This window comes from Chelonia mydas, chromosome 16 (assembly GCF_015237465.2).
Source record: "Chelonia mydas isolate rCheMyd1 chromosome 16, rCheMyd1.pri.v2, whole genome shotgun sequence".
NCBI lineage: Eukaryota > Metazoa > Chordata > Testudines > Cheloniidae > Chelonia > Chelonia mydas.
Genome location: NC_057857.1, coordinates 16,340,338 through 16,367,511, shown reverse-complemented (window position 1 = coordinate 16,367,511; position 27,174 = coordinate 16,340,338). Strand labels below are relative to the sequence as shown.

At 46.5% G+C, this 27,174-nt stretch overlaps 2 protein-coding genes across 3 annotated transcripts; one reads left to right on the top strand and one right to left on the bottom strand.

The window, feature by feature from the left end:
* SURF4 (surfeit 4) lies at positions 1-19,035 on the top strand. Its single transcript, XM_037879674.2, has 6 exons — positions 1-686; positions 13,377-13,563; positions 15,159-15,235; positions 16,157-16,200; positions 16,976-17,162; positions 18,431-19,035. Exons 1-6 carry the CDS (start codon positions 639-641, stop codon positions 18,695-18,697), a joined length of 810 nt encoding a protein of 269 aa, XP_037735602.1. The 5' UTR covers positions 1-638; the 3' UTR covers positions 18,698-19,035.
* Positions 15,705-27,133, bottom strand: SURF2 (surfeit 2). 2 transcript variants are annotated; one of them, XM_043530521.1, is made up of 6 exons: positions 26,986-27,133; positions 25,958-26,112; positions 25,626-25,729; positions 24,239-24,424; positions 23,138-23,313; positions 15,705-16,081 (listed from the first exon to the last, which is right to left on the bottom strand). In XM_043530521.1, the coding sequence occupies exons 1-6, from the start codon at positions 27,061-27,063 to the stop codon at positions 16,058-16,060; spliced, it is 723 nt and encodes a 240-aa protein (XP_043386456.1). In that variant the 5' UTR covers positions 27,064-27,133; the 3' UTR covers positions 15,705-16,057. The 2 variants fall into 2 exon arrangements, with proteins under 2 accessions (XP_043386456.1, XP_037735604.1); XM_037879676.2 differs by lacking the exon at positions 15,705-16,081 and adding an exon at positions 22,040-22,143.
* Positions 27,134-27,174: the final 41 nt, after the last annotated feature.

Genomic DNA, 27,174 nt, shown 5'->3' with positions numbered 1-27,174 from the left:
AAAAGGAGGAAGTGCTCAGATACCAGAGGCAGGGGTGCTGCGCTGGGCTGGGCAAGACGCAGTACGGAATAGCTATAAACCATCAAACAAAATGCAGACAGACTGGACAGGGGCGGATTTTGCATATTGAAAACCTCCACCACTTTTGCAGATCCACCCCCTCAGGCTTCGAACTTTGTGTCTTTCCTGGGTTCCCATAAAATGGGCCCTGGATCCAAACCTCCCCTCCCCCCCCCCCCAGCTTTGGTTTGGCAAACAAGATTTCGCCAAAACTCAACCCCAAATCCACCGAGGCGTTGCCCATCTCTGATTGCAGGGCCGCGCGACGCCCACGAAGGACCCTGCTCCTCCTCCCTCCCCTGGGCTGCGGCCCCAGGGCGGCCGAGGGCCCTTTAAGAGTCAGGCCCAGGCTTGAGCTAGGCGGGCCGCCGACTCCCGCCCTCGCCGGGGAGCCTCCCGCGGCTGGCGCTGTCCCTTTAAGAGCTGGCCTACGTGGCAGCAGCCGGAGGGAGCAGCGGCGTTAGCAGCACTTCCTGTGCAGGCGCTTGCAGGAGAGGCAGGGCTGCGAGCGCCCAGGCAGCAGGCAGACGCCCAGCCTGCAGGAATCCCCCTCGGCAGCACCCAGCCAGCCGGAGACCATGGGCCAGAATGACCTAATGAGCACGGCTGAGGACTTTGCAGACCAGGTGGGTGTGTGTCCCTCCCTCTGATCCCTTCCCTCGGCTGGAGGCCTCCTCCACATGGAGGGGCCCTAGGGTGTATCCCTCCCAGGGGCTGTGGGGTTCACCCACTGAAATAAAGGGGGAATCGGCCTGTGATCTGTACCTCTGGCGGGGTGTCCCCACTTTCCCCAACCCAGAATAAATGGGAATCGGCTAATCTTGTGCATCCCTGAATGAGCCTGCGAGGGGGTCCTGCCCCTCCCAGGATAATGGGGTGGGGGATCAGTCGGTGGTGTGTGTCGCCAACACCCTAGAATATCGGGGGGTTAGGGAAACAGTCTGTGGTTTGTACACCGGAGAGACCATGGTGTTTGTCCCTGCCCCCTGAATAAAGGAGGGGATCACTCAGTGGTGTGTACCCCTGAGGAGCTCTGGCGTCTGCCTCTCTCTGATTTGAGGATTTCATTAACTCAGCCAGAGTTTATGAGCCTGTTGGGTGGCTGAGGGTCTGTGGCCTGCAACATGCAGAAGGTCGGACTAGATGATCATGATGGTCCGTTCTGGCCTTACAGTCTATGAGCCTTACCCCCCACCTCAAGAATAATGGGGAATCAGTCAGTGATGTATATCCTGGAAGGGACATGAGGCATTAGCCTCCTTTATTCTCAGGGTGTGACGGTTGGTGGTAATCCTGCCCCCCACTAACTAAAGAGAGATTTGTCATTTTTGTTACCCATGAAGGAATGGATCTTGCTCCCACCCTGGAGCCTGCATCTTGTGCCTTGTTTGAATGAAACTGTCAGATCAGTGCTGTAACCCTCCTCTCCTGGGAGCCTGGCTTTTCCTATCTGTTAATAAATGTAAAGAGCCCTATAAGGGGGTGAGGTAGGCCAAGCCATTCTTTCTATCTCTCTGCAAGAAGTGTCCATGTGGCAACAGGGAATAGGGGATATGCGAAAACAAACGTGCAGTGAAATGATAATGGAAAATCCTAACCCTAGACTGCTCTTAGACCATGTCCAGAATCATTAAGTGGAACAGATGAGGAAGAACCATCGGTCTCTGTCTAAGCTTTAGGTTCAGAATAAAAGTCGACCCGGATTGTTAAACATTCCTGTATAAACTGTCCTTGTAGATGTTGACGCCAACCTAGACGGACCATCTTGTGCTGTTGCGTAATACAGATATCTATGATAAGTCAAAGCTTAGAATCTCTCATCTTGCTGTGAGTGAGCAGAATAGTATGAATGAAGTGTTCAGTCACTCTCTTCGTGACAGTGTCGTAAAGCAAGATCTTTGTTGGCTTGGTGACCAGTATATTTAAAATGAGGTAGTAACATCTGGCTGCCTAGAGCTAAGATCTGAAAAATCGGACTTGATCTGACTCTAGACTTCTAAAGCAGGATGAAGGTTGGATGATGCATATTACAAGATCTAAAATGGATATGCCGCCCTTGAATCCCTGTAACTGACCGGCACTGGAAAAACCTGCCATTTGCTGTCTTTGCTAGACAGATGGCTTGTTTAGGGCCAGATTCTGCTGTCTTTGTGTTGATTTCAGTGGGACTCTGTGTGGTGTTTGGTAATACTCAGCCTGAATAAGGGTGTCAGAATCAGGCCCAGTTTGTCTTGTTGACCCATCAGAAGTGGGAGGACAAGATAAACAGTTGCTGTATCACAAGGACTCCTCATTGTTTTTGCTGATCCAGACTAACACGGCTACCACTCTGAAACCTGGCAGTTGCTGTATTGTGTTCATACCCTTTGCTAAATGTTATGACTCTGGAGTCTTAGCTGCTACTGAGGGTTTTATTGTTTTAATACCTGTGTGTTTATTCCCATGTGACTATTTCTGGGATCTTAAATATTTCGTAAGAACTCCTGAATGCCTTTTTGTCCAGCATGAAACCATGTCTGCCCCCTTCCTGGAATAACTTTCACTGACACAACTTTATTTCTCTTTGACCTCATTTTATTTTAAAGTGACTATTCTTAGCTACAGCCTATTCCTGATGTTTGTGGACACTCAGCCATCAGATTGCAAAACCACGTTTAGGTTTTGTAAGTAATTCATTTGCTAACTCTAGGTCCAAATAGTTGCCCCCTGCTTATTCTAACCACTACCTATACATGTGTGGGAGTGAGTTTACAAAACAATAAGCACTGGGTATATTTTTGCATAGTGGGTATTTTGTATTAGGGAAGTTCTTAACTCATTTGGAAGAAAACATTTGAACTGGGATTAGACTGAAGATTTTTCAGATGGCTGGGGTGGGTACATCAGATTAATACCCTAGAATTTGGATGCCTCCTCATTGACAGCCTTATTCCTTCCCATTCCTTGTTATAATAGTTGGGATTAGCTAATATGCTATTACTTTCTCCCCAGGGGTGTAATGAGCAGGTTATTAGGGAAGCTCGAACCTGTGACCTTCAGCACCCAAAGCACAGGCATCTGCCCCTTGACCTAAAGGAGTAATGCTGCTAACTAGCAGCAGTAATAAGCTTTTAAGCCATATGTGGACCAGCCACTAGAGGGGAATATGGCACACTTAAGTGTGTCACAAAGCTGACAGTGTTCTGGAGGAGAGATAGATTGGGGTTAGGATTGACCTTGGCTGTGGAAATGGTCTTTCTCTTACAACCAAAGTTTGTCCACTTCATGGGTGTGCAATACAAGACACACCTGTTTTGTTTGGTGTTTTTCTTAACTGTGGGCTTTAAGTTGAGCGGGCTCTGCTGGTTGGCAGGTGTGGGTGGCTTAGGGGAAAACCAGCTTCTCTGATTTGATGGGATAGGGAATAATTATTTATAGTTCCTAGTACAAACAGAAGATGCAGTCCCTTCTCCAAAGAGCTTACAGTCTAACTGTAGGTAATGTGGAATTGTTTCCTTGGTCTAGGCCCATATCCGCCATGAAATGGAAAAAAATCTCCATAACTGGGAGCAAAACTTCTCAAGGATCAGTGCTGAGAGCTTCTAATTGAATACAAAATGTTCAAGACTGAGCCTTTAACTGTGTTGCCAAACACTGTCTGCATTATCCAAAGCTGAAGTAGCTGAAACTAGGTCTTGTGTTGAGTTTGCACTCACTACCTAGATTTGCAGGAGGAGTTGCCTATCTCTGAGGGAGCAGACTTCTGGTTAGTCTTCCATTTGTGCTGATATCACTTGAGAAGGTGGTTGTTCGGCACTCTACTCCATGTAGAGAGGAGTGCGGGGAGATTATGCAACTATTGTAAATGAGTGAAGTGATGCTAGCTGGTGGAAGGAGCGAGTGTGATGCCCAAACCATGTTCCTGGGGCAAAAAATGCAGAGTTTTCTTTAATCTTCCATCCCAAGGGCCTGTGAGTGTGCAGCTGATCAGATCTTCCTTCTGACCTCTAGCTTTCTGAGATAGTTCATATAAAAACAATGGGGTGAAGAAACTCTTTTTGGTTTTAAACCTGGTCCTTTCATTTTCCAGTGAAGCTAACAGAGCATGGAAGGTTCTTATTTCAGCCTGGCGTGTCCAAATAAGTGCACTGATCCTGTTTAGTAATAAGCCAAGCACCCTACTCCTGCCATCATCTGGAAGTGTGACATTTGCCCCCATGGAGAGGATGGGCAGCCGAAGACTTGATGTGCCATGAGCCCATCTGGCAACTGGAGTGCTGTGAATTGCACTCAGGAGGCTTGTGTGAAAAAGGGAAAGTGGAATGCTATGGGGAAACCTTAAAAAAGCTTGGAACAACAAAGATGAAACCCTCTAAAGAACAAGATGTCCTGAAAGCTTCTGGCCTGCTCTGACCTCTTTTAAAGTGACAGAGTGAGCCTATAGCAGCGTTTCTTAAATGCGGCCAAGGTGGCTACATGCGGCCACCAGTGGCTTTTCTTGTGGCCACAGCGTCCTGGGCTGTGATTGGGAGAGGGGCTAAGCAGCGGCCCCTCCTCCTCCCTGTTGCTCCTGGATGCCCCACCTTGGTGTTGGTTCCTGGCACCACATGCAGGAGTTGGGCCCTGCCCCCCCTGAAGACATCTGGGGCACAGTGTTTGAGGAGTTCTGGCCCCCCGCTGCCTTCTCCAGCCATGCACCCCGCCCCCTTCCCCCCCGCTGGCCCTTGCTGCCTTCCCCGACACCCCATCCAAGGCTTAATTTGTCCCATGTTTGCTGGGGCTGAGTAAGTCTGCTGTGAAAAGTGATACTTGTATGCTTGTTGATATCACTTTTCACAACAGACTTACTAGCTAGCAATAAATAAATTGCAATGATTTGGACGCGTATATGTGCACATGTATTTGTTTTTCCGAAAACAAAGTATTTTAGGGAAAAGTGAGAGAGCGGCCACCAGCAAGACTTGGTGGCTGCACTCTGAGGCCACCAACTAATTTATCCTGAGAACCCCTGGCCTAGAGTCCCTCTCTCTAAATACTGACTCCTCCTGGGAGGAGGGGAGGTGTCATTATCCCCACTTCATAGATGGGTTGAAACAGAGAGAGAAGAAGTGATTCACCCCAGGCTAGAGTGTAGAGTTTGGTGCCAGGCGTGAAATGAGATCTTCAGCATTCCTTGCTCCCCGTCCTGTACTTGGGCCACTGGCTCATGCTTCTCTCCATATGGGAAACAGAGCGGCTCCACATCAGGGTTGCAGGGATGGGTCCTGTATCTTTATCAGAAACACAAGTCTGTAAACAGTATGTTGCAGTCCAAGTGTCTCTGTGCTGTTTGCTTGGCAGCTGCCTTTACCACTTTGATCCTAACGGTCACTAATTCAGGAATAAACAGAGGAGTCTCTTTCCTGGTGAACTTTGGAGCATTCTTCTTGTTCCTGTGTCCCCACCGGCATTCTGGAGATGAGAGCCCCAGGTGAAGCTTGGTGAAATCAGAGCTACTTATGAAAGCGTAACTGCTCGCGGTGTGCAGTGGTCTTGATTAAAAAATATAATGCGGAGATGGGGAGTTCACTTAAGCACCGAGGTGAAATACAAAACTAGGTTTGCCCAAGGTAACCGAGACGTCTATGTATGTACGTCCCAACCGACCATCATAAGGTATTATCTCCCCCACCTTGTCTCTATAAGAAGTTTTATGTCAGAGCCAGGAATAGAATCCAGATCTTCTGGCTCCCAGTTCTGTGCATCAGTCTTAAACCCATCATATATCTACAGTCTCCCCAGCTGCTGCTTTCATTCTTGCTTATTACTTCGTAAGTGCCATAAATGGGCATTGTGCTTTAGAGGTGTGTATGTATAGAGACAGACCTTACAACTTAGACCAAAGATGATGGGGAGATAACAAGGGATGTGGTTGGGAAGGAGGATGATTTGATCACTTAAGGAGACCAGGTGGGTGAGAGAATATCTTCTGGCTGGCCAGCTTCTGTTGCTGAAAGAGACAAGCTTTCAACAACAACACTGCAAATCACTTAAGGGAGTAAAGCAGGTGAGTCAAAGATTTGAGTTCTTTATTTGTTGGTTGGATTACGTAGCCTCCTTGAGGAAAGCCATTTGGAGAAGGGACTTGATCCAGGGAGTGCTGGATCCTTGTGTGTGTTTATTCCTAAACTAAGAAGAGTATTTAAATCTGTCTGTGTCCTCCACAGGGCTTGGTTTACTGCCCTCATAACCTCATTAGAGGAGAAAATGCCAACACAAAGCCCTTCTGCGGTATGTGTTAATGACATGGCTGGGAGTGAAGAACCAATTGTCCTCTCAAATAATATTGTTTAGTTTTTCCAGCTTTGGCTGTGCTTGTGTGAGATGCAGTCTTCAGTGTGGTCCATGCAAGGCCCACAGAATAATAGGTCATTTGATATTCAGTGTATAGAAAACCCTAAACTGCAGATGTGCCATGAGTTTAACATAATCTCCTTCCCTCACTTGAATAATTTAGTCTTAGGTTAAGTGTATTGTGTCAGTGAAGCTCAGGTAATTACATTCTGTGTAGTTCTAATTCCCGGGTAGTTTCAGTTGGATAAGATTTTAACTTTATGTCCTAATCTGTTACTATGAACTGTTAAACAGCTGTATCCCAGAGGTGGCTGCATTGCAACAGTGGTTGAAGTGATTCTTACTATAGCTATAGTTTGCATGGTGCTGTAGGGCATTGAAATGAGGTATATAAATCATGACTACTAGAGATGGGCCCAAGCTGTAACATGTGGATCAGAACTTCCATGAAGTTTGATGTCTGGATCTGGCATTCTGGTTTGGTCCTATTGATTCAGTCCCACCACTAGAAGTTGCCCATTCTAGATAAATTCCACTGTACCTAGTTAAATCACTGAAAGAGTTCAGTCCATAGGTACTCTGAATCCTAAAATCACTAGACACTTCTGATACATGTCCCGCACTATCATAGTTAACTAATCGCTTTCTCCTCTCCTCCTAGATCTCCTTAGTCTTACACTTTTTTGTTGTGCATTCTGTTTCTGAATTTGCCTCATTTTCTCAGTGCTTACATGTGAGTTGCATAAACACAGCTGTATGCATGACGGATGTCAGAAGACGGTTTGCATAGCATTGGTTGCCTAGCATTGCTCCCACCTTCAATCCATCCTACTTGTCTTCCACTGATTGGATCACAAGCACTCATGTTTACTAGGCAACATAAAATTCTTTCCTGTGTGTGTGCTAAGAAGGGAGGAAGCCTCAGTGAGGGAACAATTTACACTTTCTATCATGGGCTGTTTGGTTTCAGGGAAGGTGACAATGAGACTCCTCCATGTGACTTTTATTACAACAAAAGATGGCAGGTTCCAAAGCTGATTCTGGGAAGTAGAGCTGCCCCTTGGCAGTTGTGCTTATTTTGCAACCTTTCCACGGTCTTGTTCCTGCTGATCTTCAAGACAGCAACCTCCCATTACACTCCCTCACCTGCTTCCCGTTCTCTGCAGAAGTTGTCAGGGCAGGCTTCTCTCCACCTTTCCGTTTTCCTGCTCCTGCTTTATCAAATCATTTTAACCTCTGCTCTTCCCCTCGCTTTAGGCCTAAATTTAAAAACTCCCTCTTTGGCTTGTTAGCGTGACCAATTTGTTGTTTAACAGTTGAAAGTTCTCTATTGATCCCTACAATTGTATCTGTTCATCTAGATCAGGGCTAGGCAACCGTGTGCCGGAGCTGATTTTCAGTGGCACTCGCACTGCCTGGGTCCCGGCCAACCATCCGGGGGCCTCTGCATTTTAATTTAATTTTAAATGAAGCTTCTTAAACATTTTAAAAACCTTATTTACTTTACATACAACAATAGTTTCGTTATATATTAAAGACTTCTAGAAAGACCTTCTAAAAACGTTAATGTATGACTGGCACACACAACCTTAAATTAGAGTGACTAAATGAAGACTCGGCACACCACTTCTGAAAGGTTGCCGACCCCGATCTAGATACTTTCCAGACAGCCCCCATCAAAAAAAGGAAAGATTTAGGAAGCCTGTTTTGTTTTTGTTTTTTAAACTGCCTCTCATTCCTCCTAACTCTACTCATAAAACCACACCCTGAACCACCTTAAATAATTCGTGGCCCTGCCCGTCACTTTTCAGACATGTGGACGCTTTTTCCTAGGCCTGGACTACACCTAAAAATTAGACTGACCTAGCTATATTGTTCAGGCCTGTGAAAAATGTCACGCCCTGTGCAATTTAGTTAGGTTGACCTATCCCCCATGATAGATGCAGCTCGGTCAGTGGAAGGATTTTTCCATAGACCTAGCTACCACTTCTCTGAGAGGAGGATTAACAGCAGTGGCAGAAACCCACTTCTGTCAACGTAGGAAGAGTCTATACTAGGATGCTGCAATGGCACAGGAGTGTAGACATACCCTTAGTTAAACATCTCTAAAGCTCTTCCCACAACGCACAGTCAACCTGGGGAACTCCTTGCCCGAGGATGTTATGAAGACCAACACTATAACAGGGTTCAAAAAAGAACTAGATAAATTCATGGAGGTCCATCAATGGCTATTAGCCAGGATGGGCAGGGATAGTGTCCCTAGCCTCTGTTTGCCAGAAGCTGGGAATGGGTGACAGGGGATGGATCACTTGATGATGACCTGTTCTGTTCATTCCCTCTGGGGCACTTGGCATTGGCCATTGTTGGAAGACCGGATACGGGGCCAGATTGGCCATACTGGGTCAGCCTAAAAGTCATTCTTATGTTCTCGCCAGCTTCTGATGTAGCTGAAGAACAGGGGAAAGCTGCTGTCAAGGTGGAGAATCCTTTCTCCCTTGTAAAGGCCAAAGTGTACAGAATGCCCAGGGAGAAGCCTCCCTGCTCTGAGAGAGGCCAGATCAGTAACCCAGAACTACATGCTTCCATGTGGGGGAGCTGGATTGCGGTCTTTAAGTCAGCGTGCACATACTCTCTCTCCCTTCCTCTGAACCCTAGGAAGAGCCAGCTGATTTGGCTTTCTCTGGCAGGTTGGGTTAGCATACGCTTTGGGTGGCGAGGAAAGAGACAGCTGTTTGAGAGTCTGTTTCTGACCCCCTCCAGGAATTCACTTGGCATTAGCACAATCTGTTCAAACGCTTGGGATGAAGAGTCTTCGTTTCTGTCTTAAATGTAATTAGTCTGTCACCTGGGAGAGCTTGTCTTAACATCGCAGTGTGGTATATTCTAACAGGACTCAGAGCTGCAAGCAGGGCAGGTGCCATTTGCTCACTAGAAATCTCTTTAGCAAGCTGTGGGTCAGTATAAACACAGAACTACTCTAGTTCTAGGCCCAGGGTGGATATGGCACTTTGAATGCAAACATTTTTCACGCCCCTGAGCAACACAGTTGTGCCGATATAGGTTTGTAATGTAGACCAGACCTGAGTTAAGGATCTCTAATCAAAACTTGAACCTTGGAAGGTGGATCACAGCCTGCCTCTCTTGCCTTGTGCATTTGGGCCTTCTCTTCCAAATCAGCCACTGTTTTTAGCAGGTCTCTTACACACTTGCTGCATGCTCTGTACGCTCTCTACCTATCTGATGGTACGAGCCAAATGTAGATCCCGTTCCTCTTCTTCTAGGAAGAAGACAAGGCTGCCCCCTATCTGTGACTTGCTGGTTGTGTATTCCTTTTGTGTGGGGATTTCCAGTGCAGTGCACTGATGCTAAAACAGGTACTTTCAACCCTCCTGATGCCCAGGTGTTGAGCTATTATGCTTTCCTGTCCAACGTGGCTGATTAGGGTGTTGCTGGGTGCTTTGAAAGCTTCTCCGTCATTAGATTGATGTTGGAAAGTGCTGTTTCCTCCTGATTAAAATTCATCAGATGTCTAGCATGTTGCACAAGCAACACCTCAGATTATTTCCAAATTGAGGAGTAAGACTTGCTATAGAAACCCTCTAGTTCTTTTCTGTAGGCATTCTGTACTTTCTATCCAGTACTTTTGGAGCATTTAGTTCTTATTTCCACAGAGAGACATGGGGGGGAAAACCTGCTGGAATTCTGTGCCACTGTACAATGCAGAATTTGCACAGAATTAATGTTCCCCACAGAATTTTTATTTTTCCTGATGAACCTGTGATCTCCCGTGCATGGCAGCCAGAGCCTCGACATGCACAGGGCTGACAGTGGGAGCCGCAGCAGGATGCAGAATTTTAAAATATTCACAGAACCTTTAATTTTTTGGTGCAGAATTCCCCCAGGAGTATCTGTTGTTTGTGATAGTTTCTGTCTCTGCTACAGAAAAGGACCCTTCTAAATCAGTCTCGGTATTATCACAAGGGCCATAGAAGCTTGATCTGTAATTCTTCTTTCCCTGTAATCTTATCCTCTTCCATGGAAGTCACATGGTTTGTTTGCTTGTTTTTTGTTAGCAAAGTCAATATGATTGCCTAATTGTGAGAATAAGGTTTATTAACTTGTAGAGGCTGAGTCTGGGGCCCCATTTTAAAAAATGGGAACAAAATTACAGCAGTTATAATTTTAAAAAATATATAAACAATACACTTACTGGCAGAGGATAACATTTAAAGCATGCCAAATTTTGGAATTGAACTTTTGGATGAAAGGTATAACTTTGTTATGTACAATAATGATCTGTTTGTTTGTTTCTCCACTTGGGGTGCATGTAGGAGTTTCTTAGGTAACTCAAATACAGTTTGAACCTCTCTTAATCTGCTATTCTGGACCAAGGAAAGAGCTCATTTGCAATTTTTTTATTTTTTTAACTTTGGTTAATTTTAAGTCACATCTCCCTTGTATTAATGTGTATTTAATTGTTCGGTTTGTATCTCTCTAAATGACAAAGATCATAAGAAATATCTCTCCAGATTCACTCATCTAGCTGTTTGAACAACATTTATATTCAAAAATCCCAAAGTATAACATTCAATCTGTACGTGATTGAGGTTTGTGTTCAAAGTATGTTTAACTGACTTGAATCTTGACCCTTTAGACTCTAGATGCACATGACCCAAGACTAGTGTAGTTTGCTCTTCTGATATTAACTATTTGGGCATGTCTGTTATGTTAACATTTCTGCTCTGTTTTTATTCATGCTGACCTTGAATTAGGCAGCAAGGAAGATTTCTAACTTGCACAGAACTTGGAACATCCTTTATTAATTGGTTAATTATGGTGGTGGGAATAAGCTTTTAGAAGTGCCTTTAATCTCCTGCCGCCCAGCTGTTGTGAAGTCAAATGTTGCCAGAGCTGCAAAATTATACTAACTAAAAGCAGAAAGTGAAACTGATTAGTCTAGTTTCATTGTCCAAACTGAGTAAAATGCAAGAAGTGAACGTCATAAACAATGAGAAGCTAACTTAATTTTTTTTGGTCAACATACATTTTTACTGGTTAGTTTGCTGACTCAATTAGCTAAATTCTCTGCTAGTATAAATAGATGTACCTCCATTGACGTTAACTGAGTTGCATCAACAGAACATGGTCAGTGCTGGGTGTGACTCTGTACCTTTTTTAAGTTCCTGTTCCCTAATGGTACAAGAAACACTGGTGCAAGGGGGCCAACACAAGACATACACTGTTTTTTTCATTGTGAATTTCGTCTTTGTAGTATTCCTGATACCTTTTTGAAGAACACCTCTATTTAGGTGGGTGGGTTGGTTTGGTATTGTGGGCCCCCCCCCCACTGAACATAGTTTAGATTCTAACACTGAGTAAACGACTTGAATCAAAGTCCCATAAATCGTTTTTAATACATACTGTGTATGAGTTGTAGGAGGTTATAACACATGGTTCCCCTACTGCAAAACCTGGCATTTCTGCATCAGGAGTCAGGCTTTTGCATGCATCTGGCTGTGACATTGCTCAGCGGGAACTGCCAATAAAATCGGGAGATAGGCACCTTCTGCTTCTCTTCTGCTGTTTAACTTAGAATTGACCATATCTATCTCACATACAACCCCTGACAGATGTCACTTGAATTACATCCCTGACAAAGTGAAGTAATGGTAACTTGGCTGTTCTGCACCTGGTGTTGATGCCCTAAATATGTTTCTTAAATAAACAGTCACCTCACTTGCAGCCAGTAGGCGTTTTCTATTACCAAATGTCTGCTGGTACTATTACATCACTGCTTTCTATACAAAAAGTGGAATGTGCTATTTGCAGGTTTGTTAGGAAATAAACAACTTTTATTAATACCTTTCTATACCAAAGGGATGGTTGGTTGGGTCGATGGAGGAATAACACCAGACGCTTTTTAATATTAACGTGGGATCAATGCAATGGTTCTAAATTTTCAATAATGGAGTGCAAGAATCCAACACCCATGTATACCAGCTTGCTCAAGAGGTACACATAATCATGGCAACTGCCTGCACAAACACAGTTGCTGATTAAGTCATGTGTGTTCTAGGTGCCCGCACGTGGCTCCCTTTGCACACCAAAATTGTGGCCTTTTAGGCTGAGATTTGTGTCAGAGCATTAAATCTACAACCAGTTATTAATCCCCATCAGGATATGCCTTGGTGCTCTATTACAGTTACTTAAATACAAATGAAGACTCAAACGATATACCAGCTGAGAACTGGAGAGTGAAGAGGCAATCAGATTTTTTTAATATGCAAATATCTTGCATGTGTATAATTTGTACAAGAAGCTAGACTCCTCGGGGTGTATGTTTTGGTTCTGCTCAGCAGTAGTTGCTCCTATATAATCTATAATTCTCACAATGGCAGAGTGATCTAATGGTAAATGTTCAGCATTCTGTTCACAGGATCAGACACAACTTTCTTTCCCAAGAAGAGAAGCGGTGTGCTCACTTCCTCGTGCCTCTTGGTGATATTATTTTTTTAAATACTAGGTTGCATTGAACTGTAGTTATATATATAACTGCCTAGTTCATCTTCCTGAGTAGTGTGGTTTTTTGTTATGTGGGTTGTGAGTCTTAATGGGACTACGGGCTGACCTCTGTCTCTGTATGTGTTTATCCTTGAAATCAACTAATATCATAGTCAGTTTTTCATCTACAGTCAAACCCTTTTTAGTATTGTATAGGAGAGTCTTAGGCCTGATGCCACAATGTGTTGATACTTGCAGAGGAAGAAGTGAGTGGACATTTTGCCCATGAGAACAGGGGAAATGTAAAGGCACAGGTGTTTTAAACCAGCGTGATATCAAGAGGGTTTGGCTCTAATTCCCCAGCACATCTGCGTTCAGCGGGATCTTGTGGTGGAGGTGGGTGTGTCCATGTGCACACGCCAGTGATACACCTGCAGTCTGCAGAGGGGCATGGCTCTTGGTTGCCTTGGACATTACTCCTCCTGCACTGTCTGCCCATGTAGTTCCTGCGAGTGACGAAGCAGTACCTTCCCCACGTGGCCCGTCTGTGCCTGATCAGCACCTTCCTGGAGGATGGCATCCGCATGTGGTTCCAGTGGAGCGAGCAGAGGGATTACATTGATGCCACGTGGAACTGTGGCTATTTCCTGGCCTCCATCTTTGTGTTCCTAAATCTCTTCGGACAGCTGAGTAAGTGGCTCTTAATGGCCTATTAGGGCAGATGCCAAATCATGCTAGTGTTTCTGGCTCATGTTAGCATGGGAAGCCTATTTTATTTTTCTTTACCCATCAAGCGTTTTATATTTTGATGATGCTTCATAGGTTGAATAAAAACTTTTCATTGGCCTCCCAACGTTTTGCTCCTTGACTTTTGAGTCCCCATGGTACCTCTTGGTCAATGAAAACTCTGAGGAGTCCCTTAATTGACAGTAGTATCTATTTAATTCTGTATGTGTACCCAGATGTTGATAGGTGCATTCTGTAAATAAAATACTTCCTGTATTTAAAGAAAAAAGGAATTGCTCCAATATATCAAGATGATTACAGTGCCATGTTTTTCTTGCCTCAGCCCAGTATTGGCTCTTATGGAGGTTAATGTCAACTGGAAAAATATTTTTTGTCTTGTTTTTATGTGGGAAGCATTTCAATCCTGCCCTGTTCACAAAAGCAATAGCACTGTGTTAATTCATGAGGACTAGGAAGTGAAACAGACTTGACACTTCACAGTTCACTCAGCATGAACACAGAAGCTAAACTTGAACAGTATCACTGGTGGGAAAGGAACTAAATTCTCCCTTTTTTATATTGCGTGTCTCACGCACTCCAATTGCCTAGTCTTTCAAAGTCCTGTGTCCAGGGTTTGTTTGGTTTGGTTTGTTTTCTTTTATTTTGTCCAGGCAAAAATTTAATTTTGCTAAATCTTTTCACCTGTAGATAGCTTGCTTAACAGACTTCTTTTAGTCAAGTTCTCAACGTGGAAATCCGCCTGCTGGGAAATGCGATCAGTTTTCTTTTGAATGCAAGATTTACAGGAAAGCTTCTGTTTGTTTAATATTCTTTATTCTCTAAAGAACTATGGTATCATCATCCTCCCACCACCTCAGGAAAGGCAATATCCAACATCTACATACTTGGCTGTTTTTTGTCTAATGTCTTGTGACCTTAAGTGTATGTCTACACTGCCATAGAGCCTGGGTCAACTGACTTGGGTTCAGGCTGCAGGACTAAAAGTAGCAGTATAGACATTCAGGATTGGGCTGGAGCCCAGGGTCTGAGACCCACCCAGCCACCTTGCAGGGTTTGAAACGGCAGGCCCCAGCCTGAGCCCAGATGTCCACGCTGCAATTTTATAACCCCCCAGTCTGAGCTCCACAAGCTGGAGTCAGCTGACCTGGGCCAGCTATGGCTGTGCTGCAGGTCTTTTATTGCAGAGTAGATGTACCCTTGCATGGCAGCTGCCAACTAGTACGATGTGCCAGGGACTAAACAAAGCATATGTTTGATCCCTTGCTCCATCACCTGGTGGAATAATGGAGAGATGTTCTTCAGGAGCCATATGACAACGTCTCACTGTGGAGAATGCAGATTTGAAAGCTGACCTTCCCTTCCCCGCCCCCCCCCCCGCCCCCCCAAACCAGCAGTGTTTTGATACCCGATATCTCCTAGCAGAGGCCCTCTGTGACTTGGCTACATGAAATCCTTAACCTGCTGAAATTCAAACCAAAACCAGCTGTTTCCTGTGTGAGCTGGAGATGTGGTAACGCTGTTTAATTTCCCTTCCTCAGGCGGCTGTATCCTGGTGCTGAGTAGGAACTTTGTGCAGTATGCCTGCTTCGGCTTGTTTGGAATTATAGCATTACAGGTAGGAAGCCTCAAGTCTTCCAAAGTACAGTCCCTATCTTTCAGGCCCTCCCCACCAACCCCAATGGGACTGACCTGTCTGTTAAAGAAGCAGGAAGGACTGCCTTGCTCATCCCATTGAGCCCACTGCCCTCCTTCAATTGGCCATGATCTCTTATGGCAACATGGTTACAGCTGTTCTTCCTCTGACATGCACAGCGGCGAGGTATTCTCCTTGGATGCTGATGCAGATCGGATCAGCCGGCTGTTTTTTCCAAGCACTGACAAGTATCGAACCAATCCTGTCCCATATAGTAGGAGGAGGTCCCCTTTGCAACTCACATGAGCTTCAGCAGCCTACTGCATAAGAGACCTATAACTGATTTGGTCTTGACCCCACAGTGATTGCTACAAGAATATCCCAAAGTGGAAGGATCCCCATTGAATGCTGAAAAAACAAAAAAACTTATTCTGGACAGGAAAGGTTTTCGTTAACATTTTGTCTAAAGCAGAAGAGTAGGAGTTCTATTCCCAAATTTGCCACTGACTAGTTGTGTGATCTTGGGCATTTAGTTTAACCTTCCTGCCTCTTTGTTTTCCCCATCTGTACAGTGGGATGTATACTTGACTGCCACAGGGGATTGCTGAGGGTTAATTAACTATCTGCAAAAAGCTCTGAGAGTCACAGATCTGCGGGTGCTATTAAAAGCACCTGGGGTAATGAGTGAGCCTGACCTTCTGCATCCAAAATGGATTCTCATAAAAGCTCCTTATTGTCGTCATGCCAAACTACTTGCTAAACTAAGTAACTCTGTAAGATGTTATTGATTCTTACATTCTGCATTTAATCACTCTGGCTTTGAACACTCTAAAAGCTCTCCCTTTTCAAGGAGGTGGAAATAGCTTAAATATTTCAGTATTTCTTTTTTTTTCCCCCTCCCAGACCATTGCTTACAGCATTCTATGGGATCTGAAGTTCTTGATGAGGTAGGTCCTAGTTCATTTTACCTCCCTGTACTGTCCTTGCAGACTTGCTTCTGTGCATGTCACCCAGGGACAGGAATGAAGAGGTCTTTATAAAGGTCACATTTAAGGCCATCTCTACCCGACAAACTTTGGTCAACGCAAATTACGTCGGCACAAAGCTGCTGCAATCAATAGATCGCTTGCGCAGGTGCATACTTGGCTCCTTGCATCAACACTGCATATGCTCGCCAGGAGTGCTTGTGTCAATGAGTAGTGTACCATGGATAGATATCCCAGTGTGCAACCCGCCACCATCCAGTGCACTCTCTTTTGGGGAAGTTTTGGCAATGCATGGCAGGGGAGAAATGAGTCGCGCGGAGTGATTGGGAGCAAGGAGTCTCCATCCCATAATGTCATCTATGTCCCATGTTGTTTGCACCTTTTTAAAAAAATCCCACAAATGCATGCAGTCTTTGATAGACGCTTGGGGCCTGCATAGCTCCACGCTATGGTCATAAGCGTTGCAAGCGCTGGACGCACGATCCTCTTGTATCTGCAGAGCCATAAGAACTACTGAATCAGTGGGGAACATGATGATTTCTTGGAGGGCAGATTGCTGTGGGACATAGTGAGAACCAATCCAAGGTTGTTGGTGGCATTCTCACTCGTTCAGGTAGAATGATCTTCATGACACATCCAACAAGCTCTATGATGTGGCTTTTATTTTTCTTGCACTGACCTGTAGATTTTTTTTTTTTCTTCTCTATGCCCCCCCCCCTTCTCTCTCTCTCCCCAGGAACCTTGCCCTTGGGGGAGGCTTGCTGCTGCTTTTGGCTGAGTCACGGTCAGAGGGGAAAAGCATGTTTGCCGGGGTCCCCACCATGCGGGAAAGCTCCCCCAAACAGTACATGCAGCTGGGTGGACGTGTGCTGCTGGTCCTCATGTTCATGACACTGCTACATTTTGATGTTAGCTTCTTTTCTGTAAGTATCTGGCATAGAACTGGGAGTCAAGGCATTGGGCTTCACTGCTCTGCTACAGCCTGGGTGGGATCCCAATCCAGCAATTCTTCTCCTTCGAATCCTCATCTATTTCACTGGGTCTCCTTATGTAAGAATGCCAGATTTGGGTCCTGTCAACTAGAGATACTGTGTTCTGACCTCCTGGGTGTGTTATGAGTTAATGTCTATAAAGCTTGTGATCTGCTTAGCACAAAGTGCTAGAGAAGAATAAAGTATCAGTCTTTTAACTAATAATTGAGTCTTTAAGCAGTAGGGTAAAAAAATATTTCTTCAGGTCTGAGTGACAGCAGAGAAACCTCAACCCAAACTACTCACCTCTTCATAAACAAGATCTTAGCTTAGGAAGCGCCGACTTGAAACTAAATTCCAGGGAACGGTACCCCAAAATCTACCCTCAGGGTCCCACACAAACTGAGGGTTGACCCTTGCATCCATCAGTCACGCAAGTTCTGCCACTGGATCATTGTAATGAGTGGGACAATTCACATGAATAGAGGTAGCTGGAAAGGGCCCTTTAGTTACTGAAGGAACTTAGGGATGTCAAATCTAGTGATAACCTGCCCTAGCCCATCTGTATCACAGCCAGGATGGGTAAGGATGGTGTCCCTAGCCTCTGTTTGCCAGAAGCTGGGGATGGGGGATGGATCGTTTGACTGCCTCTTCTGTCCATTCCCGCTGGGGAATCTGGTGCTGGCTACTGTCGGAAGACAGGATACAGGGCTAGATGGACCTTTGGCCTGACCCAGTAGGGCCATTCTTATGTTCTTACAGCAGCCTGTTGAATTGCCTTTACCTGAACAACACTGCAGCGACTACACCTCCTCCCTGCATGTTTCTTTAAGGCTGTGTCTGCACCTATGGCAGCATGCAGAGTACAGGCACTACATGTGTAGCTACACACCCCAGTGAAAGACTCCGGCGGTGGGGAAAGACTCCTACAGCTGCCAGATGCTTTCACTGTGGCGAGGAAAGGCTCTGACAGGGGGAGGCAGCAGAACATGACACTGCTAAAATTAGCAGTGCAGACATGGGTGGCATGGCTTGAGTGTGCAGGGTCTATACCCTGGGGTGTGTAGGACACTCTGCCCACCCTAAGCTATGGTTTGCTGTCTACACTGCTATTTATACCTGTGTGAGCTGGGTATGCAGTGCCTGTGCTCTATAGGATACCATAACATAGCTGTGTATAACCCTGACTCTCCTCTTTCCTCCCCACTCTGCTACTGCAGATTCTCCAGAACATCGTGGGCACAGCCCTGATTATCTTAGTGGCGATTGGCTTTAAGACCAAGCTGGCTGCCTTGACTCTGGTCATCTGGCTGTTTGCCATCAACATCTACTTTAACGCCTTCTGGACCATCCCGGCCTACAAGCCCATGCATGACTTCCTCAAGTACGACTTCTTCCAGACCATGTCTGTCATTGGAGGGCTTCTTCTGGTGGTGGCGCTGGGTCCTGGTGGAGTCTCCATGGACGAGAAGAAAAAAGAGTGGTAATGGGAGCAATGTAGCTTCCCAGGACACGACAGCTTAGGTCCAGGACTGATTCTCTATGGATTCAACAAAACCTGCCAGCATTTTACATATACCTGCTCCTCCTGTACCTTCCCCTGTTAAAGGCACAGATGTCTTGAGAATTTAATTTACAGTGGCACCAGTAATCTGATGATAGATGAGAGATCCTACTACTTCGAGGAACATTGCCTAGGGTTATTTTATTGTTTTGTTTTTAACTTCCTAGAATTGGAACTAACCCAAGGAATCCACATTTCATTGAGTACTTCAGTATTGGCTTTTAAATTTAAAGTACTGTGAGCAGATACACAGTAGTATCATTCAGTGTGCTGTTTGGTTATTTTTTCTGTTTCCTTTTTAACTCCTAAAGTGAATACCCCATTCTCCTCAGAGAACTAAAACGCCTCTGTGTAGATAAAATCCAGCTGCTGGTTAGAGCATTGTTTGTACAATTGGAGAGTTATGCTAAGAAGACATTGGTTTTAAAAATTACAGTATTCTGTACCCAGGTCTGAGCAAGGGGAAGGCCCTTTCACACCCAGAGGGAGGGAGGGAGAAAGAGAATGTCAGAAACAGCTGCATCCTTCTCTAGGTGAGGAAAGACGGTTTTATTCATCGAATGTCTCATTTCTGTTCCTGAGCGGAACAAGGGGGTAGTGGTGTTATATTGCTTTAAAGATTTCAGTAAGATGGTGGGGGTGGGTTAGTAGGAAGGCTCTCAAGACAGATTTCATTTTAAAAGGTGCTGTGCCAAAATCAATCCTTTTCAGCATTTTCCACCCACCAACAAAGGGGAGCAAGCCAGGCAGTGATTCACAGAGACAGCTCCTTTCAGCAACCAACCAGCATTTATCTAAATGTGGCTCCAGGTTCTTTCAATGTGAGCAGTAACTGGTGGAACCAATATTTGTGGAGCTGTGAAAGACCCTGTTCCTGGCATTGAAAGGCAAAAGCTCAAATGCTGAGCATTTCATAATGCATGCAGGTCCGCATCACCTCATCAGTGGGTTCAGAGCAGTGTCTGATCTTCCAGCCTAGAGCACCCTTTGCTTTCTTGATCCATTGCTGCCAGTCTCTCTTGTACATGCAAACTCTTCTTTTTTCTTTTTTTTCTTCTTCTTCTTCTTCTTCACTGAGCAACAGCAGGTACAGAACTCTCAAGGGAAAAGCACCTGGGCTGGGGGAGAGAATGCTTTCCTGAACCGGCTCCATTGTTCCTGTATTAAACAGTATGCAAAAATCAGCTGTATGATGCCTTACTGCACTGATTCTCAGTCCTGTGTCTCAAATGGCATCTGCCTCATTTTTGACAGTGGTAGCTAAGACTTCTAGTGAGTAGAACATACTTGGCAGTGTCTTAACGGTTAGGGGAGGTACCTTATGCATTCTAACTCTCTGCTGTGCATTTCACTCAGAGAGGAAATAATCCTTTAGTGTAAGTGGGTTGAAGGCAAACCGAGGTCCTGACTTTGCCCCATCAGTGTAATCTCTTCTTTCACCTCACATTCATCCCTGCTGGGAAGGGGCATTTCACCCTCTGCTAGTGACCTAAATTGGTGGGATGGGTTTGTTTATTTTTTTGGTTGGTCTTATTGACTTGGATTCTGTGAGACACTCACCCTGTGACCTTAACTAGCAGCTCAGCAGGCTAACTGCCCTGGTTTCCTGCATCAATGGCTCCCTTCACTGTAGCTGCTTACATCTCCACTTCGAAGAGCAGCCCAGCCCAGCTCAGCTCATCATCTCCAGCAGGCAGCCAGCTCCTGGGCTTTCCTCCCCAAGGAATGCTGCTAAGCCGATTGACCTGGACAGTGCACTCTTGCCTTTACCCTGGAAAACAGGATTCTCAGCAGCTGGTGATAAATAGAAAAACCTCCAAGAATGTGCAGCCACTTACATTGCTGTAAGGGAGAATGGCCTCTGTAGTGATAGAGGGCACTATCACTGGAGAGATTTCTGAAATTCATTTGAGATCAAGAGGGTTTAATAGTTATCCTGTGCCTTCCCCCTGCCCCCCCCCCCCCCCCCAGCAGGTTTTGTAGGAGAGGTTTTTGCCTCAGCTGCTCTTGCAGTGCCTGTGTCTTCATTGTACAGGAAATGAGATCTATCAGCTTCCTTCTGATGTTCAATACATAAAGGATATGACTGACTTTCACACTGCAGTTATGACGGGTAACTGTTTAGAATACACACATGCTCCTTAGCTGCAGCAATATTCTCTTCCAAACATTCTAGCTGCTGTGGACAATTGAAGTATTTATAAGTGAATAGGTAGAAACAGCTCTTGTAACTACTTCTTAATTAGCTTCCTTAGGGTTAATCCCCTCATTCTGCCCAGCTAAGGAGCTTGATCACTTCAGAAGAGGGACTGTTTAATATTTCAGACACTAACTGATACAAAAAAAGGAGTACTTGTGGCACCTTAGAGACTAACATTTATTTGGGCACAAGCTGGGTTAAAACAAACCCACATGAAATTCCTCTCTCCTGGAGAGGCTGCCTGCAGCCCCATAGGAAGTTCAGGCATCACAAAATAGATGTTCCCCTTTAGGAAAGGTAAATGTTACTAGCCATTTGCAGCAGGGATCTTGCAAGTAAAGTACAACATCAGCAGTAAGGAGAGGGCTTGTTTTTAAATACACTGCTCTCTTCCCACCAGTACACTACCCAAACTGTGACTTTTTAGCCAACATGTCCTTTGCAAGAGGGCTAGCTGTTTCTCACATGCGCTGCTGTACCACATATCTCCCAGAACTGATGCAGTGACTTCTCTAACAGTTGGAATGCTCTCTCAAAGGCAGGATGTAATCTACCAATTGGCTTTGCAAAGTGTTCTGAGTTCACTTTTTTTTTTGCTTTATGTGGAAAGAGAAATAAGTATAAACTCATTTTATGCTGTATTTTGTATCTTAGTTGTGTTTGAAACGGTTTTGATTTTTGGAAACCATCAAAATAAAACTATGGCATCTTTGTTGTATCCAGCTTGAGCGCACAGTTGGTGACCCTTCAGGGATGGTGTTCCCTGGTTAACACCTGGTATTAATATCCTCTGTGTAGCAGATTCCTGGGTGTCGCAAAGTGGAATAAAAATGACACCCCTTTCAGCAAAAAATAAGGCACCCAATCATTGGCATCTCAGTCAGAGCTTGGGGATGCCCCAAGAATCAACCCTTAACCCATTTGTGCTCCAGCTTACTAAAGCCCCCCCCATCAGAAACAGATGGTTGGAACCTGACAATGGGGCAGGCTTTTCAGTAGGACTTGTGCCACCCTGCCCCGTTTAGACAACAACACTGCCACATAACTACCTCCAGCCAACTAGTGTTTCATACTTATAGAAAAGTTTATTTTCCAGTGGCTGCTTTCCTGAAGCTTCTGGGTTTTCGATGGTGACTCTTAAATTTCTTCTTTAAGGAACTCAACTGTGGCTGTGGAGAGAGAGAAATTGCACTGTCTTTCCAAGACCCTCTGCATTTGGCCAGGGCTAGAATGCTCACACAAAGCATCACACCAAGCTTCTTGTTTTTCAAGTTGAGAGTGTCCATACAATCCCAGTCCTAGTTACTGAGGACGCAGGGCCAGTGAGAGATAAGACTTGACTTCCAGCTCCCCTCAGCCCTTGTAAAAGATCTACAAACAACATCCCCTCCCTTTCTCCCAACAAATACAGTGTCTGTACCAAATGCTCCTCATAGAACTGAGCCATAAAATACTGCAGATCTTGTTCTTCCCCAGGTAGAGGAAGAGAGACAAGGAGGAAATCTACCTCCTCCCCTCTGAGTTGTCTTCTAGAATCATCCTTTTCATTAGCAATGATGTTCCTGAAACCCGGCCTGCTTTACACATTCAGGGCCTGAACATGCATTCCTGCTGTTTCCCAAACACACAAGGACTGCAGGATCAGGACTAAAATGTCTGCTCCTGTGAAGAGATTCCACAGGCAGAATCAGGAGCACTGAGAAAGGGTAAAGGGGGCAATTTGATAGGGTTTAAAGCCTATCAACCTTTTCATTCTAAAGGAGACTGATTAAGGAGGCAGTAGTGGATGTAATTTTAGGACCTAAAGGACACTTCTGTCTCCTTGGCCTAAGATTCCCACTCCTGGGGCAGCAAGCAGTAGGATTCAAACCAGGATTAGACATTTGTATGGGTAATAATATCCCCAGTTACTCTAGCCAGGATACAAGTTCACTAAAGGATAGAAACCCAATACTTCAGGGTCTAAGCCAGTCACGAGACTTCCAGGGTCTGGAGGAAACATCCCCTGAAAGGTGAGCCCATCTTGCATCGGCCCCTCTCACAGACAGGAGAGGGGTGGATCATTGGTCTAATCATGCAGTACATCCTCACACATAGGGGCTCACCTCTGATTCTGCAAACACTCTCCATTGATGTGGCTGTGCATAGCAGCACAGCACTCACCTTTCCCCTTTTGTTGCCAGCTCGTCTGGTCTCGTCCATCTTTTCACTCTCCTCTCCATTCATGCTGCTGTTTTCCTCTGCAGGCTTGGCCCCATCTTCCTCGCTGTCTGTCACAAAGTCATCACCACCTTCCCTGTCTCCTTGCACCACCGGCCTTTTTTCTGGGAAAAGCTCAGCTAAAACACAAGGTAAGGCCCAACTTGGGATCAGATTCCTCTGCCTACTGCTTTGACTTAGCCCTTACTTCAATGGCTTCCCAGGCAACTTTCTTAAAGGTGTTTCATCAGCAAAGGCACTGGAGGTTGCAAAACTGAAGCACCAAATTCCAGTCCTTTTATCAGCAATAGCTGAATATCCCCGACGGCTGGGCAGCACATTACTACCAAGACACCAGGAAGACAAATATAATCCCCATATTTCAGTAGTAAGTGCCCAGTACCCTTATTAGCCCAGCTACAGGGGATATTTAGCAGACATACTCCAGTAGCCGTACAACCCCACCTCTCCTCCAGTCTTTTTTTAGACAGGAACTCAATAGAATTCACCCTACCTGGTAGGAAATCCTCTGCAGGGTGGGTGGGATTGTAGGCTCCAGGACTGTTCTGGGAAAGGCAGAGGAGTGCATGTCGCCTGTGAGCATGCAGGTTCCGGCAGGTCCTGTGCTGACAAGTGCTTCTCCCCTTGTACAATCTCAGTCTTGGTGGCGATTCAGTGAAAATTGGCATTTAATGCTCAGGATCTGGAGAAGAGTAACCCCCACCCACTCTGGATTCTGTGTTTAGGAATCGCCACATGTTCCTCCTGCTGGCATTACATCAGTAAAATCATTGGCTGGGTCCAGTCCTGCTGCTGCCCTCTAATGCTAGCAAAGGAAACGCTACATCTCTTTTCCTACAATTTTGTTCTTTTCTGTTTGCAACCAACAATAAATTATCTCCAGGCATCCCTCCCTCATGCTGCTAACGAAGTTTAAATTGACATTAAATTGAGTTGGCTTTGTGGCTTCCCAGCGGGTAACCAACTAGGAAGAGGAGGAGCCAGGGAATAGAAACTGAGAGCACCCCTTTAAAACAGTCAGAAAACACAAAAGCTCTTGCTCACATGGGTACAGGTCGCTCATGCTATCATCTGTGTCATCTTCTTCCTCTTCACTGGGCATAGGCTCCCAAAATTCTCCCTTTCTGCGGGGCTGCCTGCTCCCCTCGGCCTGGTCATCTCGCCGCCGCTGTCTCTTCTGCAGGAGGCAGGCAGGGATGTACTCCACGCCCTCCTTCTGGCACTCCTCATCTAAAAACAAACCAGGCAGGGCTCATTCACAAATAATGCAAGTGGTTCAAGAATTTGGTGGTCTCGTTAAGGACAGAATGGACTAGAAGCAGAGCACAGTGCTAGGCAGCACGTCAGAAATGCAAACAGCATCTATGAGCAGATCTAGAGGGACTTTAAGCAGACCTAGGGAGCCTAAGATTTTGTCACGCTGCCCATATTTCGGTTTCTAGCAGCAGCAAAGGGGGTGTGTGTTTACTGTTTGTGAAAGGTGTCCTGCAGACTGGAGTCCACTGAGGAAGTACAGTACAAGCAACACCAATGCCAGCTTCCCACACACACTGCCCCAACTCTCACTGGGAGATCCCTACGAGAGCTGCAGTGTAGTTCAGTCTTCCTGGTCCATTCAAAACTTGGCTTATCTGATGAGAATGCCAATAGTACCTACAGATACTGTAACTGCAGGGGAGATGTTTTTTATGAGGTGGCTGCTTGCTCACCAGAACCTGGACTGGGATATGCCAGCTCACTTCATACAGGCCATCAAGCAGCCAACAGATGCTGACATTTAGTCACTGCTGACCTGGGCAGGATCTGAAGACTAGTAATCTGCGACCTCCAGTACCTTTGCTGATGAAACACAACTATGTCAAGAGCCAGACACATTTAGTCTTGAGAATGACTTGAAGTCTTAACACAATTCCCCACAGATAGGAGCTGTTATGCAGGTTTGCATTAGTGAGGCCCAAGAAGTTCACAAACTGTGGTGTGCAGAGAGGTGACTAGTCACTTGGTACCAGTTCCTCCCCATTTCCAGCTGCTAAATTGTACTTAAGGGCAGCTAAAAAAATATTAAATAATTTCCTAATTACATTTTTGGTGCAAGTAACAGTTGCCACAGGGACATTACGAGATCACAAATGGAAGGAAACATGTCTACAAGGCAATCCCTGAATTAAAGTGTGACCTACGCTATTGGAAAGTTTGAGAATCCCTACTTTAAAGTAGACACTGCAATTTGTTCACTATAGGAAACCATTGCTCTCTACTTTTGAAGTCACCCTTCCTTCCTGGCTGGGGGAAGCATGCAGGAGCACTGCTCTGTATTACTGCCATGCTGCAGAACGATTTCCAAACACTCTACACATGCATAGCAGGAGAGCACATTAAAAGGTCAGAAAGGGAAGAGAAAAACACAGCAGAAGACGATAGAGCCACTTACATTTTTTCAGCGCTCTCTGATAGCGCCTTCCTTGGACATGACGCAGCACATGCTCTGGAAGCCTGTTGATGTGCCTGAGAGTGAGCTTGCAAAACAGCTGATGGCTAGAGAAGAAAAACCAGACATGCAGTTTAGTAAAATTATTATATAAAAGAAATGAGAGTCTTTCACCTCTAAGCGGCCAGTTCAGAGTCAAAAGCTGCTTTATAAATGCTTTTCCAGCCCACTGGATGGATACCTACTTAAACACTCAGGCATCACTCCCCCATTGGCCATACAATTAACAATAGCAAGAGCTCCATGTGAACATTAAGGAAGAAACAGACACGCACGGATTCTTAGTACTGGGCACAATGTGTGGCTCGAATTCGCTGTAGTCAAATGCTTTTGCGGTCTTTATCAGTCTCAGATACTTCTTGCCACTAGTATAAGCTTGCAGCTCTGGCATCCGACATGGCAGCTCGTGTCCTGTCAACCTGCATTTTACCTGAGCAGCCAAAAAGGAGAGAAGAAAACAGCCTATTGGAGCAGTGCAAGGGCCCCTGTGATACTCTGGCTCTTTCCAGGCTAGGCATAAAGGTCTCTCACTCCTCTTCCCCGGCTCCAGACACCCCCAAGCAACCTTCCCTGCGGTTTACATCATTTTGGTCCCCAAAACCCCACTCCTAACAGAGCAAGGGGCGGGGGTAGCAGACCCCTCCCCTGCCCACCCTGTGGGCCCTGTCTGCTGGGCTGGTATCCAGAAGTGCAGGTAGGGAGATCTGTGCTCCCCTTCATGAGCGCTGCACCCCCCTCCCGCAGGCTAACACTTCCTCTGACTTGGAGATCCCCCCACCCCCGGGCCGCTCGCCTCACCCCGCCCCCCCCCCCTCCATCCCTGGGACTGCCCCCCCCCGGGCCGCTCGCCTCAGCCCGCCCCCCCCTCCATCCCTGAGACTGCCCCCCCCGGACCACTCGCCTCAGCCCGCCCCCCCCTCCACCCCCGGGACCGTCCGTCCCCGTCCCCCCCCCCCGGGCCGCTCGCCTCAGCCCGCCCCCCCTCCATCCCTGGGACTGCCCCCCCCCCCAGACCACTCGCCTCAGCCCGCCCCCCCTCCATCCCTGGGACTGCCCCCCCTCCACCCCCGGGACCGTCCGTCCCCCCCCGGGCCGCTCGCCTCAGCCCGCCCCCCCTCCATCCCTGGGACTGCCCCCCCCGGACCACTCGCCTCAGCCCGCCCCCCCTCCACCCCCGGGACCGTCCGTCCCCCGTCCCCCCCCGGGCCGCTCGCCTCAGCCCGCCCCCCCTCCACCCTCGGGACCGGGCCCCCCGCCTCACCCCACCCCGCCCCCGGGACTGGGCCCCCCCCGGGCCACTCGCCTTATTGCCCGGCTCGACGAGGCGCAGCACCGGGTGCTGCTGTAGGAAGCGTTGAACCTCCGCGGGCACCTCGCACATGATGGCGCTGGAGGGTGGCGGAGCCCGGCCGCCTCCTGCTCCGCCCCGGCCCCCACGTGGGGGCAGCCGGCCAGCCTACGCCCCAGCCCAAGCCGGAAGTCAGGGAACCCC